At 60.3% G+C, this 16,066-nt stretch overlaps 1 protein-coding gene across 21 annotated transcripts in view; it reads right to left on the reverse strand.

Moving 5' to 3' along the window:
* WDR27 (WD repeat domain 27) overlaps nucleotides 1–16,066 on the reverse strand; it is a 96,569-nt gene that overhangs the window by 62,875 nt on the left and 17,628 nt on the right. For 20 of the 21 annotated variants that reach the window (XR_008425481.1, XR_008425485.1, XR_008425484.1 and 17 more), the window contains 11 exons: nucleotides 15,819–15,928; nucleotides 14,769–14,830; nucleotides 14,341–14,462; nucleotides 13,829–13,911; nucleotides 11,884–11,962; nucleotides 10,808–10,885; nucleotides 8,877–8,974; nucleotides 7,662–7,751; nucleotides 3,540–3,661; nucleotides 2,356–2,489; nucleotides 759–856 (listed from right to left, as the gene is read on the reverse strand). Coding sequence is in view for 15 of the 21 variants with exons in the window: in XM_053913539.1 (XP_053769514.1) it covers nucleotides 759–856; nucleotides 2,356–2,489; nucleotides 3,540–3,661; nucleotides 7,662–7,751; nucleotides 8,877–8,974; nucleotides 10,808–10,885; nucleotides 11,884–11,962; nucleotides 13,829–13,911; nucleotides 14,341–14,462; nucleotides 14,769–14,830; nucleotides 15,819–15,928 (1,076 nt within the window). In the remaining 6 variants the exon portion in view is untranslated. Of the gene's footprint in view, nucleotides 1–758; nucleotides 2,219–2,351; nucleotides 2,490–3,539; nucleotides 3,662–7,661; nucleotides 7,752–8,876; nucleotides 8,975–10,807; nucleotides 10,886–11,883; nucleotides 11,963–13,828; nucleotides 13,912–14,340; nucleotides 14,463–14,768; nucleotides 14,831–15,818; nucleotides 15,929–16,066 lie in introns of all 21 variants that reach the window. The other variant, XR_008425483.1, reaches the window with a different exon arrangement.

A 16,066-nucleotide genomic window follows, 5' to 3' on the forward strand; every position in this document is an offset into this window, starting at 1 on the left:
CCAGCCGAGAATGCTGAAAAGTATACGTGGCAGAAAAATACACGAAAACACCAAAAAGCGTGCACTGCAGACCGAGCGCTGGACATGACGCTGAGACGCTGCTGACCCCAGAGCAGGCAGAGCCGCCCTCGCGGCTGCAGGGACAGACGACACGTTCTGCGGGCGGCTGTGCTGCGCTGTTTCCAGCAAAGGTTCTGGAATCGAAATAACAACATCTACCAGCGTATACAAGAACCTTCTAGCACCTTACACCAGCCCTTGTGAAATTTCAGCAACGGAATTCTTCAAAAGAATCTAAATCAGGGCTTTGAATAAATTAAAATGTTATAAAATAAATTCCTGAAGGTTATGATTTTTGCTTTTACGTAAATTTAAATCAAGGCTTTTTAATTAAAAGGGGTGCCGTTAGCCATACAACCTCAGAACATTACAGATTTGGGCTCGACCTGACATTCCGTTGAACGGCAGCTGCTCTGGGCCTTGCAGCCTCCACGTGGGGGCCGGAGGCCGTCGGCCTAGTCAGCAGGTGCGCGTAGTGGGCGTGGCGTTGACTTGAACACGCTCGGGGTCTCCACAGGCTGCTCCACCAGCCAGCGAGGAGAAATGGCAGGGGAGACACTCTGCTGCGTCAGTTTTCTCGTGGGGCGCTTTTCACTGTTGAGATGCACTTGTGACGTTATCTAGAGTGATTACTCAGGGTCTGTGCCCCCCCCCGCCCCCGCCCAGCGCGGAGCCCGGAGCTCAGGGAGAAAGGATACAGGAGTAGAACTCGTTGACGGCGGACAGGCAGGTGACCTCCGCAGCGCCTGCCATGGGGAGCCTGAAGACGGGGCTGCACCCGCTCCTCTGTTTGTACCTGGAAAGAAGGCGAAGATAATCAGCAGCTCTGTTCGCCTCCACTACAATGAAGCATCCTGCCTGCAAATCATTCAAATCCAAGGAAGTTTTCATGTCACCTAATAGCATGTTCTATAACTCTGAGCAAATGTGAGCTACCTTATTTTGCAACACACCATGAAAAAAATTTTGTTACATACAGCCAAAAACAACTCACCGCTGTCTATGAGAAAGCACGCTTCTCTCCTAATTCTAAAGTAATTCTGTATGCGTACCGAGACATCCAATCACTAATAAAGGGTTTGTACTACCGTCCAAACGTGCTTTCCTAACGTATTCTAAAGGCTTGATAAGTGTGTGGTCTGAACCCTGACCGTGACCGTGCAGAGTACAGTACTGGTCAGCAGCACCAGGAGGGCGGGGCGGGGCTGAGGCCAGGCGGCCAGAGGGGCAGGGGAGCGCGGGAGCGCGGGGCCGGAGGTCAGGCCTCGGGCAGGCGCAGGCAGGTGAGGGGGCCGAGCCCCTCAGGGACTCTGTGAGGATGAGCCAGGCCGCTGCCCGCGCCTTCCACAGGCGGGTCGATGCTGCATGGGGTCTGGGCCCACGGGTGGGTGCTCCTGGGGTGACGGGGGCAGGACAGGACTCCCACGTACAGGGGACCAGAAGGGGCAGCTCAGAGAGCACTGGCCCCACAGGAACGCCAGGGACAAAGCAGGTGAAGTCCCAGGTGTGGGGACGGAGCCCAGAAACAGGACAGCCGCTGAGGCAGAGAGCAGTTGGTGACGGGAGGCTGCTGAGCTCCGTGGACCACAGAGGCAAGGGAAGGCACATCAGAGACAGTGGGTCGTGTGACAGGGGACAGGGTGTGTGAGGACGCGCAGCCAGAACACTGGGCAGTGGCAGGACCGTGAGGGGCTAGAGCAGTGACGATAAAACAGCGCTGAGGGCCAGGGCGGGGCCCCCAGTGTGAGTCACGTGGTCAGTCAGCAGCAGCTGCACTCATTCCAACCCAACAGCAGGCGTGGCCCGGGGTTGGGGGCCAGGAGTGCTGGCCCTGAGGCGGGTCTGCCAAGGGTCAGAAGTGAGGAAGCGCTGGTGGCGGGGGCCCCCTCGGTAAAATATCACAGGGAGGGGCAAATGCAGACCAAGGCCGCCAGTCCTGCTGCCACCTGCAGGAACAACAGCCTGGTGAAAGGTGCTTGTGGCCTGTGGCCACACAGGTAAAGGTCCTATACTTGGAGCCCAAGGGCTTGGGAATTAGTGGCCGCTTCCAGTTGAGGCCGGTCCTTGGGGGTAAAGGCTCGGTCCAAGAGTGGCACACAGGCCTGGGGACGCCATGCTCAGCACTGCCTGGGGAGCACGTCTGGGGACGCAGGTATGGCTACCTGCTGGGAGAGGACACTGGCTGAGCTCTCTGCAGCCCCCACTGTCACGCGGCTCCATTCTTACCCGTGACACACGGACGAAGCACAGCTTCCTCCACCACAGAGAAAGGGCCCTGGGGGGCTGGCCACCGACCTTTTCATCTCGTCCTTGCGAGTGTCCACATGGTACTTGAGCAGCAGCAGCTCGGGGCCCGAGGACAGCAGCAGGAAGGCGTCGAGGTAGTAAAACTGGGCCGCCTGCACGGGCCGCGCCAACACGTCCTTGCCCTGCAGAGCACACGGTGGCCGTGACCATCGCGTGATGCCCGCGGCGCTGTGGAAACACTGTTGCTTCAACAGGGAGCTTCCATCTGAGCACCGAGCACCGGTCCCAGCACAGGTGCTGACGGTCTCGGCTCAGCCTGCTCCCAGCGGCTGTTTCTCCTCCCTGAGTCCTTTTAAACGAGGTTACAGGGTCAAACCTTTCTGTCACCAATGTGGGAAGGGTGGCCATCAAAAACTAAAAGGAAAGACTTAAAACTTGGCAGCAAAGATATTTGCTAACAAGGGTTCTGTTAAAGCCAAAATCTTACATGGGTTTCAGACAGCAGGTGCGAGGCATCCACGCTCACTCGGCACAGCCCACACGTGGGGAGCTCACCCCTGAGCACGCGCCCCCTGCTCCCGGCCAGACCCCACGCTGAGCCCCAGCCCTTCCAGATTAGCTGTCCTGGTGCCCGGTCCCATTTACAGTGAGACACACACACACACACACACACACACACACACAGGAAAATGTGACTCGAGTCTCTGAAAGCTGGCGACCCACCCGCTTGTGAGGTGATAGACACATCAGGGCTCGGGTCCCGTCACCCCACCCCACCCCACCCTGTCACCTCCCACCCCCTTCCCCGTCTGCTGTGCAGTGGCCTCCTCCAATGCACCAGAACGGCTCATCTGCCCCCCGAAGGCACTTCCTCCCGCTGGCACGCCCCGGGCCACTGCCTCTGCCTCTGCCTCTAATGTGGAACTCTGTCCTGGCAGCTTAGTGCTCGGTTTTGCCATTTTGAGTCCATAGCAAATGTAAAGCTTGTCTAACTGCAGGCGTGTGCACGTGTGTGTCATGCACATGGGCACAGCATGCATGTGTGCAGTCACACACGCCCTTAGGAACACTCCCATCACTAACTGTTGGTGCCTTGAAGCACACAGCTGGTCAGCCCGTTTCCTAGCTTCCTTCCCGAGGGGCGAGGTCGGCCCTCGAGGCTGTGACTGCCCGACCACCTCGCAGGCACAGGGCGGGGTGGAGGGGGTGGCACCAGAGGCCAGCATGATTACCAGACACAGGACGGCCTCCCTGCTGCGTGCCGACCACAGCCTCAGCATCCCGTCCTGGGAGGCAGACAGCAGCCATCGGCCATTGTGGCTCCAGCCCAGGGTGCTCACGGCTCCATTGTGACCTGGTGGGGGACAGACGGGAGGGAGGGACCGGGGTTACCGTCAGCAGTGACACCCGGTGGAACCAAAGCCCATGGAGGCTGTACTTCATTGTAAGGCTTCAGGTGGTTTCTGACAAATGTGTTCCTAAATTTCATGTTTTTTAAAATATGAAGTTCAAAATTGTGTGCATCTGAGAGTAGGTTTTAAAAGAACCTTATATTCACTCGTTAGGTCAAGTAGTTTTTTGGTGAAAGAAAAAACAAACAAACGGGACTCATCGAAATAAAAAGCTTCTGCACAGCTGAAGAAAACAGCAGCAAGAGGAAAAGGGGACCAACCGTGTGGGAAACATTTGCCACTGACACCTCGGACAAGGGCCTGGTCTCCAAAATACATAGAGAACTCACACGACTCCACTCCAGGAAGACAAACAACCCAATGAAAAAGTGGGCAAAGGACCTGAACAGACACTTCTCCCAGGAGGACAGACAGAGGGCCCAGAGACATATGAAAGGATGCTCAGCATAACTCGCCATCACAGAGATGAAAATTAAAACCACAACGAGATACCCCTTCACACCAGTCAGAGTGGCCAACATAAACAAATCCACAAACAAATGTTGGAGAGGATGCGGAGAAAAGGGAACCCTAGTGCACTGTTGGTGGGAATGCAGACTGGTGCAGCCACTGTGGAAAACAGTATGGAATTTCCTCAGAAAACTAAAAATGGAACTGCCCTTTGACCCAGCAATTCCACTACTGCGATTATACCCTAAGAACCCTGAAACACCAATCCAAAAGAACCTGTGTACCCCAATATTCATAGCAGCACAATTTACAATAGCCAAGTGCTGGAAGCAACCTAAGTGCCAATCAGCAAATGAGTGGATGAAAAAACTGTGGTACATTTACACAACGGAATTCTACGCAGCAGAGAGAAAGAAGGAGCTCCTACCCTTTGCAACAGCATGGATGGAACTGGAGAGCATTGTGCTCAGTGAAATAAGCCAGGTGGTGAGGGACAAGTACCATGTGATCTCACCTAGAAGTACAAGCTAATCAACACAACGAACCAGAGACGTGGAAATAAGGAAAGACTGACAGTGACCAGAGGGGGGGGGGGGTAACAAGGCAAAGGAGGGGAAGGGTCAAGTCAAGGCACATGGTAAAGGACCCAGGGACAGGACAGCAGGGGTGGGGGGAGGACTGAATGTGGGAGGTGGGGTGGGCAGTGGGCAGGGCAGGGGAGAGTAATAGGGGGAATGGGGACAACTGTCGCAGAACAATAAAAAAATTAAAACCACGGAAGAACCTTACAAAACATACAGACGCTTGCGGGTCCCGAGAGCGCACTTTGAACTGTTTTCCTTGACATTGAAGGGAAGCGTCAAGAGGACCGCTGAGCGTGCTCACACGTGACCTGACTGTCGGGAAGAACCTGAGGAGCTTCGGCCACAGCAGCCGGTCTCCCGGTTGCCCTGACGCCCCGAGACAGTCGATCCCCAGTCCCCAACCCCGGCTCCCCAAATGCATAGGAACGCAGAGTGGACAAAGAGGTGGAGGGCGGGAAGCAGGCTCCCCTCCCACCGCTGGCTCCCCCGTCTCATTGAATCGCCGGAGGAGGCTCCACAACCAGGCAGCGGGTCCCTCGGACACTGTGGCCCTTATGTCCGCGGCCACCACATCAGCCAGTCATGTCTGAGGACACCGGGCACCTGGGAGGTCGTGCCAGTGGAGTGTACATGCCGTGGGCCCAGCCCCCGTCAGTGCACCCCCCCCACCATCACAGAAAACAAACTGTGGCCCATGGGAGCAGCAGGCACCCTGTGGGTGTCGGAGCACATCAGCAGCACCACCCGTGGTGCCCACAACCCTCACTCTGCAAGGGAAGCCGTGGAGAACAAGCCCCGGTGGCTGCGAGAGCCCTGCCGTCCCCAGGGTCTCCGCATGGGCCCTGGCCCCTGCTGCTGCCACGTGGGAATCACACGCGATTGTCTACTGATCACTCGATGAGCCCCACTGTCTCCTGGCCACGTGTGTCAGGGAACCAGAAGAACCAAATAGATCCAGTGGATCCAGGGGGCCGTCACAGCTCAAGACAGGCTGGGAACCAGTCGCTATCTGTGTGGCTTTGCTGCCCTCTGGTGGGCACTTCCGGGAGTGCCACCACCTCTGCGGCTTAGCTGACAAGTTGCCGGGAAGCAGAGCGTGAACTTGCACTGGACGGTGTCTGGGTCTCCGAGACCACTGCCACCACTGCCGAGGAGCCCAGAGATCCCAGCGCAGCCACCCTCTCGGCCCAGGGAGCAAAGGCCCCACTGTCTGGCTGCGGGACCTGCACACACTGACATGCCAGCCGTGCGAGCAGCTCGATTTCCTAGCACAGCCGTCAGGCCACTCTGAGCCCCCTCCCGACACACAGCACAGAGCAGGTGAGGCCACGAGGCCCAGGGACACAGACAGGAGGTCATGGCGTGTAACAGCCCAATTTGCCCAGGTCCACTGTAGCCCACGCGTCCCACCCTCGCCCTCCCCTCCCTGCTGCCCCTGACGAGCCATCAGCCCTCCAGACAGGGCGAGTGGGGCCCCAGGCCTGCCCTGACCCCCCACCCAGGCCCAGGTCCCCTGAGGGGCCCAGCCCCGGATGAGCGTGGGCGTGGGGACAAGGCAGAGCCTCACTTCATGGTCAGGAAGCAAGACGCCCCTGCCACCGAACACCCTCCTTTCACAAAGATCGATCGTTTTCCTGCATGCCCACCACCTTCCATGGAATTTTAATGGAATGTGTCCCGGCCCTTGTCCCCAGGCTGTGTGCCACCGACAGCGGTGCTGGGCGGGAGACAGTCTCCCTTCCGAGCGGGAACCTGAACCCCTTCAAGTTGGACACAGTCATCACCTGCCGCCCTCGAACCGCACTGTGCCCTCCGGGGCTGAGTGCTCTGCAGGGAGTTCTAGCTCAGCAGCACTCTCCCCAGTTAGAAGGCCCAGCATGGGCTTACCCGCCTTCCCCCGCTGCCTTCTGGGAGCCGAGAGGCCAGCCTGTCTCGCAGGTTGGCTCACGACTGTGACTTGCTGCCAGGGCTGGGGCGGGAGGCCCCTCTCCCAAAACAGAAACCAAGCCCTTGTTTTAACGACAGGTTTAAATATCACTGCGGTTCGTGAAGTCAGCAGGCCCCTTTCCCAGCTATGAGACACCTCAAGAAATGTCCAGAGGATGTCACTGCCGTCTACGCCAACTACTGAGCTACCAAGTGACGTGCATGTGGGTCCTGGCATTCGCGGAGCCCCCCAGGCGCCCTGCCAGCACTGGCTCTGAGCTGGACGCTGTGCGCTGTCCACGGACGCCCAGTGAGCGGCGCTGGGCCACCCTCCCAAGGACATCCCCCTGGACAGCCCACACGGGTGCCTGGGGACACACCAGGGGTACCTGTCCCCACAGGTGTGGCCTTCCGCTCCTCCCCCAGCCCCACCTCTCTAGTCCAGACACACGTGGACGAGTCGAAACCCCGTGGGTTTCTCTGAGCTGTCGTTGCTGGTGCTGCTGCATCTGCCACACAGGTCTGGGAGCAAGTGGCATTGGGAGCTAGAGGCAGAGGGCAGAGGGCAGGGTCAGGAAGTCATCACGACAACAGTTTGGACAGGCCTGTGCTCCTCTGATGCCTGCGTGCTGAAAGGTGACGTGCCTCCCCGCACTCAGCAGTGTCTGTGTGCACACCCTCCCGCCTCCCACAGTGTCGACGGTGCATCCACAGATTCAGCCTCACTCCGAACCTGCAGGACCGAGCGGGGCACTGGCCACCGGCCACCAGCCACAGCTCCCAGCTCGCAGGGGACGTCCTCTCCGGGCAGCAGGGCTGGGTGGAGTGTGGTTTGTTAAATCTGTTTCATCTCCGATTCCAGCCTGGATTCTGCTCTGTGCTTGTCTTTAAGGAAACAAAACTGGCTCCAGCCATCAATGACCAGGGCCAAAGTGACCCCGGCCAGCAAATACACATTTGCTGAAGTTTGGACGCGGCTTACCTGAGAAAACAGCAGGCGTCCCAGTGAGATCGGCATCGAAGACCAGTAACAAGCGGTTGGCGAGGCCACAGGCCAGCCGCCGCCCGTCTCCTGCTCAAGAAAACGAGAGAGGCCCTCACAACTGCAGCCCCAGGAGGCACGCCTGCGGGAGGAGGGGCGCAGAGCTCCTGGGGCGCCGCGGGGTGCTGCCTCAAGAAGCGACCACTCCCGAAAGGAGCAGTCCCGGCTCCCTCGCCGGCACAGCCCCGGCACTGCGGGCCATGTGGCTTCCTTCCGGGAGCCGGGATGCACGGCAGGGTGGCTGCACCCCGAACCCTGGACGCCCAAGTAACCCTGTGCCACCCAGCCTCCCGCCAGCAGACTTTTCAGCAGCGCATCTGGCTAAGCAGTTCCGTTTAAACCTTTCCCTGAGATGAGACAGAAATAGCCCTTCAAACTTGAGGACCCTCCGCGTACAATCACAGGCTGAGCAACCAGCAGATCAGATGTCACAAGGACATTTGGTTCACTGGTAAGACTGCAGGTGAAATTTCCCCAAATCGCTTTAAAACGCCTTTGGCTGGAATTGCAGGAAGAACAGAGGGAATTTAGCACAGCTGCCAATCGTGAAAACCTTCAGGAATGCACTACAATGCTCAGGCCCAAGGCGGGTCACGCACTTGAGGGTGGCGGCCCCGGCCTGCCTTCCACTGACCAACGAGGCAGGCACAGCAGGCGTGTGCTCCAGACCGACTCGAGCCACGAAGCTGCCTCCTCACCTCTCCCACCTGGTGTAGAACAGAGCCAGCAGCTGGGAGGGATGTCTGACACAGGCACCTGGGTGCCCTCAGGACAGACGGGCTGCGGGAGCCAGCAGCAGCGTGGATGGGACACCCTCGGCATCACCTGTGCGCTCTCCTTTGCCCACCCCGGGACCTGGAGACCAGTGTCCAGGGCAGGGTGCCGTCTGTTCAGCCGGCCCTTCCTCCCTGGGAGCCGTCCTGCCAGGCCACCCGCAGGAGAGAGGAGGAAGAGAGGGGACACAGGGACGAGGGGCACAGACCTGGGAGCCCAGGAGTCACGGCCCGGCTCTGCCCCAGCCCCACTCACTCATGGGCAAGAGGAGAGAGTTCAGATCCCCACGTAGCCCATCTAAATGAAGACCCTGCCGCACAACCTTGGGCCACCGAGAGTCGGTGAAGTCCAGTTGCAGCGGTGCCTCCCTGGATACTGTACCTGAGAACTGGACACAGCACACGGCGGCCGGGCCCTGGGGGACGGTGAGCCGCCTGCGGAGTGTGGTCGGCACAGACTTCTCCAAAGGGTACTCCTCACTTGAAGGAAGATGGGTGCGAACACAGACCAAGAGAGGATCCAAGGTCAGATGGGAAATGAAAATCAACCCAGTGGGGTTTCCCCGCTTCTATGTATAGTTTCACTGCGTCAGACTCGAATGTCTACACACTGTCACTCTCCAAGCTACAAAATAGCTCTTTAAAAGACTTGGGTCCCTCGGTGCCCAAATGCTGGTGTTTTCAGTATAAATTACCAAGAACGTATCGTATTCACTATCAACCGACCCGGATCCCTGATGGCTGGGAGGAGGGGGAGGTGCCTGGGGAAAGTGTCTCACTGCCCCGCTCAGACGCTGCGTGGGAGGCCACGTGACGCTGACCACGCACAGAAGGAGCAAGGGGCTCCTTCACCGGAGAGTCACCCCATCCCGGGTTTGGGAGCACGGGCAGTGCGCCCGGCGGCCTCTCCACGCAGGGCCGGGGCCTGCGGGCGGCCTGAGGCGGTGGCCAGGCCAGGCGGGGGCAGCGGGCTGTAGGGGCCACGCGTGTGCCCTCCCCGCTCTGGGTGCCAGACCCACACGCAGATGCGGCCTGGAGCCCGCACCGCACGGCGCCACTACGGGTCCCAGAAACATGGTGACGGCCAGAGCACGGCAGGGCAGCTGCGACCGGGCAGTGCACACGCGTATCCACATGTGTGTCACACACTTATCCGCACACGTGCACACACCCATCTGCACGCGGATCCCCGTGCATGCCTGCACTTCGCCGACCACACCTGCACACGTGTCCACACACGTCAGTGCATGTCTGCACCCTACCCACACGTTCACACCTGTGCTCACACACGTGTCCACACCCACCCACACATGCATCCACGTGTGTCTGCACGCATATCCACACTTATCCAGGAACGTGTCCCAACATGCATTCCCATGCGCGTCCACACACCGGCCTCACAGCACGCAGGGCCATCCCTTCAACCTCAAGTGTCCAGACGCCTGGACCCAGGACAGGTGTAGTGCCTGCACCCTCTCTACAGAAGGCCCCCAAGAGCCACCGTGTCACCCAGGGTGGCTGGGTCTGGAGGGCCAGGCCCCTGCACCCCAGTGTCCAGGAGAGCGGCTGGGGCCTGGTCATGGGGCTGCTCTCGCCACCTCAGGGCTGCCTCACAGGGCGGGGCTCCCGCTCCTGGCTCTGGGCCCCTGACAGCCATGCCGCTGAGTAACAAGACCAGGGGGCAGGGCGGCGCTGGTGTCCGCTGGCACCTGCAGGTGGAACGGGGCTCAAGGGCTGACCGATGAAGGTTGGAGTGAATAATCTTTCGGATCCTGCAGCCCACACCTCTGCCCACACGGTGTGGGATGAAGTCCCCCACACGCATGGCCTGCTGTCCACTCAATGGCCAGGACTGCAGGGCTGGCCCTGTCAGGGCGGGGCATGGAGCCGGAGCCGGCTGCACCCAGGCAGGGCTGCGGGCAGAGGAGCGTGCCCGCATCAGCAAGCACATTGCTGGCCCTGCCAGACCAGGGCTGGGCTGGCCCAAGCACCAGCGCCCCCATCCAGTGGCTCCCTAAGGACCCCACCAAGGACAAGAGTCCGCTGCAGAACCCCCTAAAGGTAGACTGTAACAAAAGTCAGTGTTCCAAAGCTGTTGGTGGCGGGTGAAGCAGCAGTGTCCGAAGCATGACAAATACGACAGAATTAAATGTGACTGAAGGATCTTCACACGTGCATGGCTGTGCACACACGTGCGTGTAAACAGACATGTATGAATAAGGCCTCGCCTGTCTGAAACAGTTGGTGAACTGTGTGTGTAAGGGTCTCTCCGAGTCACCCGGGTTTGCTCGGTGAGTGTGTGGGGTTCCGTACCGCTGGTGTGCGTTCCTGCGCCCCAAAGGCCTCTCCCGGACGCCCTTGATGGCGGTCTTCGGCAAGAACGCCGCAGCGCTGTGGGAAAAGCGCACGTCGGGCTCAGACAAGCTCCGAGCTCCTAGAAGATCCGCGGAAGAGCACGCAAGTGCAAAAATGCCATTGGCGCCCCTCGTCTGTGGCAAACCGAGTCTTCCGGTCACTTACCAACACTGGCCGAGTCAGGCCAGGAAGGGAAGGGAAGGGGACTGGGGTCTAGAAACCCTGGAGAGTAAACCCTGTGCTGCTCACCCACACGCAGAGCCCTGGACACGCAGCCTGCGGTCCCCGTCCGCTGAAGAGCGGGAGCGAAGCTGAAAGGGCGGGGCTCTGCGCTAGCCCCGCCCCGTGGCCTCCAGGGTATGCCTGGGGCAGAAGGGGTGATGGGGAGGCCAGGGGACATTCAGGGGGAGCATGGAGGGCGTGAGGTCAGCAGGGACGGTCGGCCACAGGGAGCCCTGGGGAGCCCATCCAGGCCCCGACCTGCCCACTGACTGCGGGACCCACCAGGCTTCCAGGTAACGGCCGTTTCAGGCACACAGAGATCAGGCTCAGGTCTGAGGTGGGAGCAGGGAGGCAGCGTGTCTGCATCTTGCTTCTGAGAACCGTGGGGCCGCCAGGTGGCTGCACCTGCACTTCTGGGCACACGCCACGTCCGGTCCCGGCCCTAACCCGGCCGCCCCCCCGGCAGCCCACGCTGAGTGTCCCCCACCCCCAGCTCTGAGTGCGGGGGCTCCACTGCCGGGTGACAGAGTGGGGCTGTGGTCTGGAAGCCACATGCACCTCACGAGGTCAGAGCCGGAGGGCTGACCACAGGCCGGGACCCAGGACACTCGGTAAACATTTCCTCGGCAGCTGCTGCTGCCCTGCAACTGGGACCCACCAGGGCCAGACCCCCCTCTGCAGCTGCCTGTGCCTGCCTCCCATCCCTGGGGGGCGGGGGGGTGCCTGCAGGGCACACTCCAGGCATTGGAGCCCCGACAGCCACAGGGTGCACACCCCCTCCCGCATGCACGGGGCCTGGGACAGGTACTCACTGCGGGGCGGCCGCATACCCCGACGACCGGACCGAGCTGTGGAACACCAGGGGCTGGTCCCTCACGATGCTCCGAGCGGCTGCGTGGACACAGGTTTAGAGAGGCAAGTGTTTCACACTGACATGCCACCGTGCCCATGACAATCAGGGGAGTCCTCACGAGTGGCCAGAGCCTGCGCCGGGCCCCCGACACCCTGTCAGCCAGCACCCGCGGACCAGGCCATTCGGGGCCACGAGAGGGTAAGGAAACAGCGGGCGTCTTCCCTCGTCCTCTCGACACGAGAGGGCAATGTGTCCTCTGCTGTCCGCAGTGCCCGCCGCAGGGACCCACGGGGACACGGCACGGCCACCCACCAAACCGGTTCCAGTGGCAGTCTGCCCCGGGGCTCTCACACCGGCCCATGCGGGGACACAGGTCACACGGCAGAGACAAACAGCCCCTCTAAGAGGAGGACGGCGGCCATCATAACCAACTGAAACCGTTGCTGACGCTTTTCCCACGCGACGGAACGCGTGAGATGGGCTCCTAGACGGCCACGCGCCTGCGGTTTCCAGCGACGAGGCGCTGCCGGCCGCCAGGGCTGCTTGTGTTACACTTGTCTGACACTCAGTGTTCGATACGAATACTCTGCACCACGTCATAAAATAGCTCAGAAGAGTGGATGACGGTGCCACGCTGAGTAATTCTCACAGTTCTGCTTTAAAAACTAAAACAAAGGAACTCCGTTGTTTCAAACCTGGTGTCTGAACCATGTTCCCAGCAAAGACCACGTGGATATGGCGCAGACCCGCCCTCAGTGGGCGGCAAATCGAAACAAGCACAGCAGCAGCACCGTGGGGTGGGCCGAAGGGACAACACCTTCCCAAGAAACCCGTGGGACGACGGCCGGAGAGCCCGGGCTTGGGGGAGGTGTCCTCTCCAAACGGAAGCCCGCAGGGGCGTTAACACAGCTCCGCACACGAAGCCTGAGAGTCCTCCTCACGCCTGCCCCACTGTCCCTGCGACGCCCTGCAGCAGGGGAGGGCTCAGCGCCTGCCCATCAGTGGTCTGCACCCACCTCCCACAGAAAGGCTCCTACGCCCGCCAACTGTCACAGAAGTCAGCACTCCGGAAGGTCAGCACGCTGGCCACAAAGAGGTGGTGGGGCCATGGATACACGGTGTGTGTGACATGACACCTCACATGTGTGCTGACGTGGCTGGTGTGATGTGGGGCGTGACAGGATGACATGGCCTCTGGAGGAAGGGACATGACATGACAAGGCATGATGTGATGCGAGGTGCTAGCACAGATGGCGTGGCGTGGCATGGCGTGGCGTGATGTGAGAGGGGGCAGGGGACAAAGGCCGGGGGGCACCTTGGTTGCTCCCGGCCGAGTCAGCATGAGGCACCGGAGGGGGAAAGACGCCCCTGTCAACGATTCCCACCTGGAAAAGAAGACCATCTTAAAACACAAGTTAGCGTCCCCAAGTTCTCCTTTGTCAAAAGCAATGTGTGGGCCTGTGTGGATGCTTCTCAGAGCAGACAGGGAGAAAACGTGTCTGAGAAGAACGTTCCTGGGTCCCGGACACTGAGGGTGCCGCCAGCTGGGACACTGTGTCGTGACGGGGAAGGATCGTTCGCGCGTCTAGAAAGGCATCCGAGTCTGTGCGGCAACATGATGTCACCGGGCTTCGCTTCAAATTCTTCAGCCAAGAGAACGAGAAAAAACGTCGTCATGATAAACCGTCAGAGTGTCCACCACAGGCCACCGCTGGGCCGGCACGGGAGAGACAGCCACCGGTGTTCTTAGAAGTTACCGAATCCCTATGAGGCGCACCCTGCCCTAAGGGTACACAGGGGCCTGGACACACGCACACCCCAAAGCAACGCAGCGCCACCAACGCCGTGGGGACTGAGCACGAACACTGTCTGTGCCTCCGCGTTTTGGAGAGCGCCATACTAACCAGCGCGTTTGTGGCTGGCCGGCTCGGTTCGTTTTTCCGCAGCAACCCCAAGGTACAGAGGAGAGGTCGGCGAGACGCAGGAGCTGAAATGAAAAGGGGAAGCTGCACCAGGGGAGCGGGCGCACCTGCCAGAGCTGTTTCCGCAACACGCGCTCTGTGAGCATGGTCCGGTGACCAGCACATGGGGACGGGAGCACGCGACATCCACGGGACTACTACCAAGCTTGCTCTATCTTTCCAAAAACCACATTTGCATTTTAGTGCAAGTGCTGTGTTGCCACCTACACTCTATCCTGAAGCACAGCAGTGCTTCACATGGAAATAACCTGAGCCACCTAGTTTTAAACAGGATGGACACAGCAGTAAGTTCTTCCAAACGAGGTTAGTACAGTTGGGAGTTCACCACACTTTACTCTAAATTCTGTCCGCTGATACACGGACACATGCAGCCCCCACCTGGGCAGAGCCAGCTGGGCAGACACACCTGGGCAGGCCCACCTGGATAGACCCACCTGGGCAGCACTGAGAGAGGAGTTCCCAGGAGGGGGCGCTGCTGAGACCTCACGAGAGCAGCCAGGTCGACCTCCAACAGCACGATCTCACCCCCAAACATAGAGGCGAGTAAGCAGAAGGCCTGCGAAGGTCAGGAAGAGGCAGGTAACTGCAATCTGACCACGAACACGCAGACCCGACTCCAACGCAAACGCAGCTCTGTCGGCAGCAAACCTGCGTCCGTCCGTCCAACGGTTTCGGGGCTTGCTGGTCAGGGCTGTCTGCACGGCCCTGCGACCCTCAACGCCCTCCTCACACAGACCTCGTGAACCGAGCCTGGTGTCGCTCATGCGGGACACATGAGCACGGTTCACGTGGATGGACGGACAGACAGACAGATGGATGGACACACCCACAGACTCCCAGGTGGTGAGTGGGAGGGACTAACCTTATCACCGCCGCTCATCACAGCACAGGATCCAGCAACTTGAATGCTGAGGTTCCTAAAATCTTCATTTTCAGCAAGAAAAACAAAGCAGCAATGTTTAGGGAGTAAGGAGGGGAGCCAATAGCCAATCACTCAGTGACGCGTCCGTCCAGATTGCCCCTGATGGTGCAGGGGACAGGACAGGGCCCGTGGCCAGTGCCGCTGCGCGCCCACACACACGCACGCGCGCGCGCACACACACACACACACACACACACACACACACACACGGGCGAGCGGGGACGGGCAGAGGTGGGAGGAGCAGGTGGGGCCCAGACACTGGGGCCGACAGAGGCCTGCAGAGGTCAAGGGCAGCCCCTAGAGTGCAACAGCGTGACGAGGGAGGGGTGACTTCCCGTGAGCAGGGGCTGTGGGCCTGGGCCATGCTCACCATCCTACTTGTCCCCAGTCCCACAGCCCCAAGGCAGCCGGGGCCCCTCTGGAGAGCTTGAAGGAGAAGGGGGATGAGGAATTCCAGTGGAGTGCAGGTGGGGGCAGGGCAGAGGGAAGCCCTGGGCGGGTGCCTTCCTGACAAGGGGCCTTGCTGACAGGGAGGAGGGGGCGTCCTGATCCCTCCTGCTGGGCAGACAGACGGTGGGGGCAGGGTGGGACTGGACGGCAGGGCGTCAGCCCAGCTGGCAACAGGTCCGGTCAGGACCCCCTGTGAGGCTGTCCAGGCACAGCAGGCACTGACATCCTGGGGAGGAGCCTTGGGGCAGACAGAGGGACGGAGCGCCAAGGGCCAGGGCTGTCCCACGCAGCCATGACACTGGAGAAAGGGCGCAGCAGGCCTGGGGAACCGGGAGCAGCACCAGAGGCCCCGGCAGAACCCGAGTGCGTCCCTGGGCCTCCACAGGCCACAGCCCCCACGGTCAGAGAGGAGCGCGCTGTCGCGAGTGTGCCGCCCGTCTGGTCCTCACACCCAAGTGGTGGCCTTTCGACCCAGAGCCGTCAGAGAAACCCCGACAGACACGAAAGGTGCACCAAGGGGAGTCGGAACCTCGATCTCACCCTGGTAATGCAAGACGGCCTCCAGCTCGAAGCTCGCCAAGTTCAGCATGAAAGAGCCCGTGGAGCTCCCGATCCACAGGCAGCGGGCGTTCCCAGCAGAGGGACTGTTCCTAGAAGAGAGACAGGAAAACGGCGCAGACCTCACTGCAGCTGCGGTTCCTCGGGGTCACTGAGCCTCCCCCAACGCTAGGTTGCACGGAGCGTAACCATGGAGACCAAAGGGGCCTGTACGTGCTGCGGCCCGTGGC

Source organism: Desmodus rotundus, chromosome 11 (assembly GCF_022682495.2).
Source record: "Desmodus rotundus isolate HL8 chromosome 11, HLdesRot8A.1, whole genome shotgun sequence".
Classification (NCBI taxonomy): Eukaryota; Metazoa; Chordata; class Mammalia; order Chiroptera; family Phyllostomidae; genus Desmodus; species Desmodus rotundus.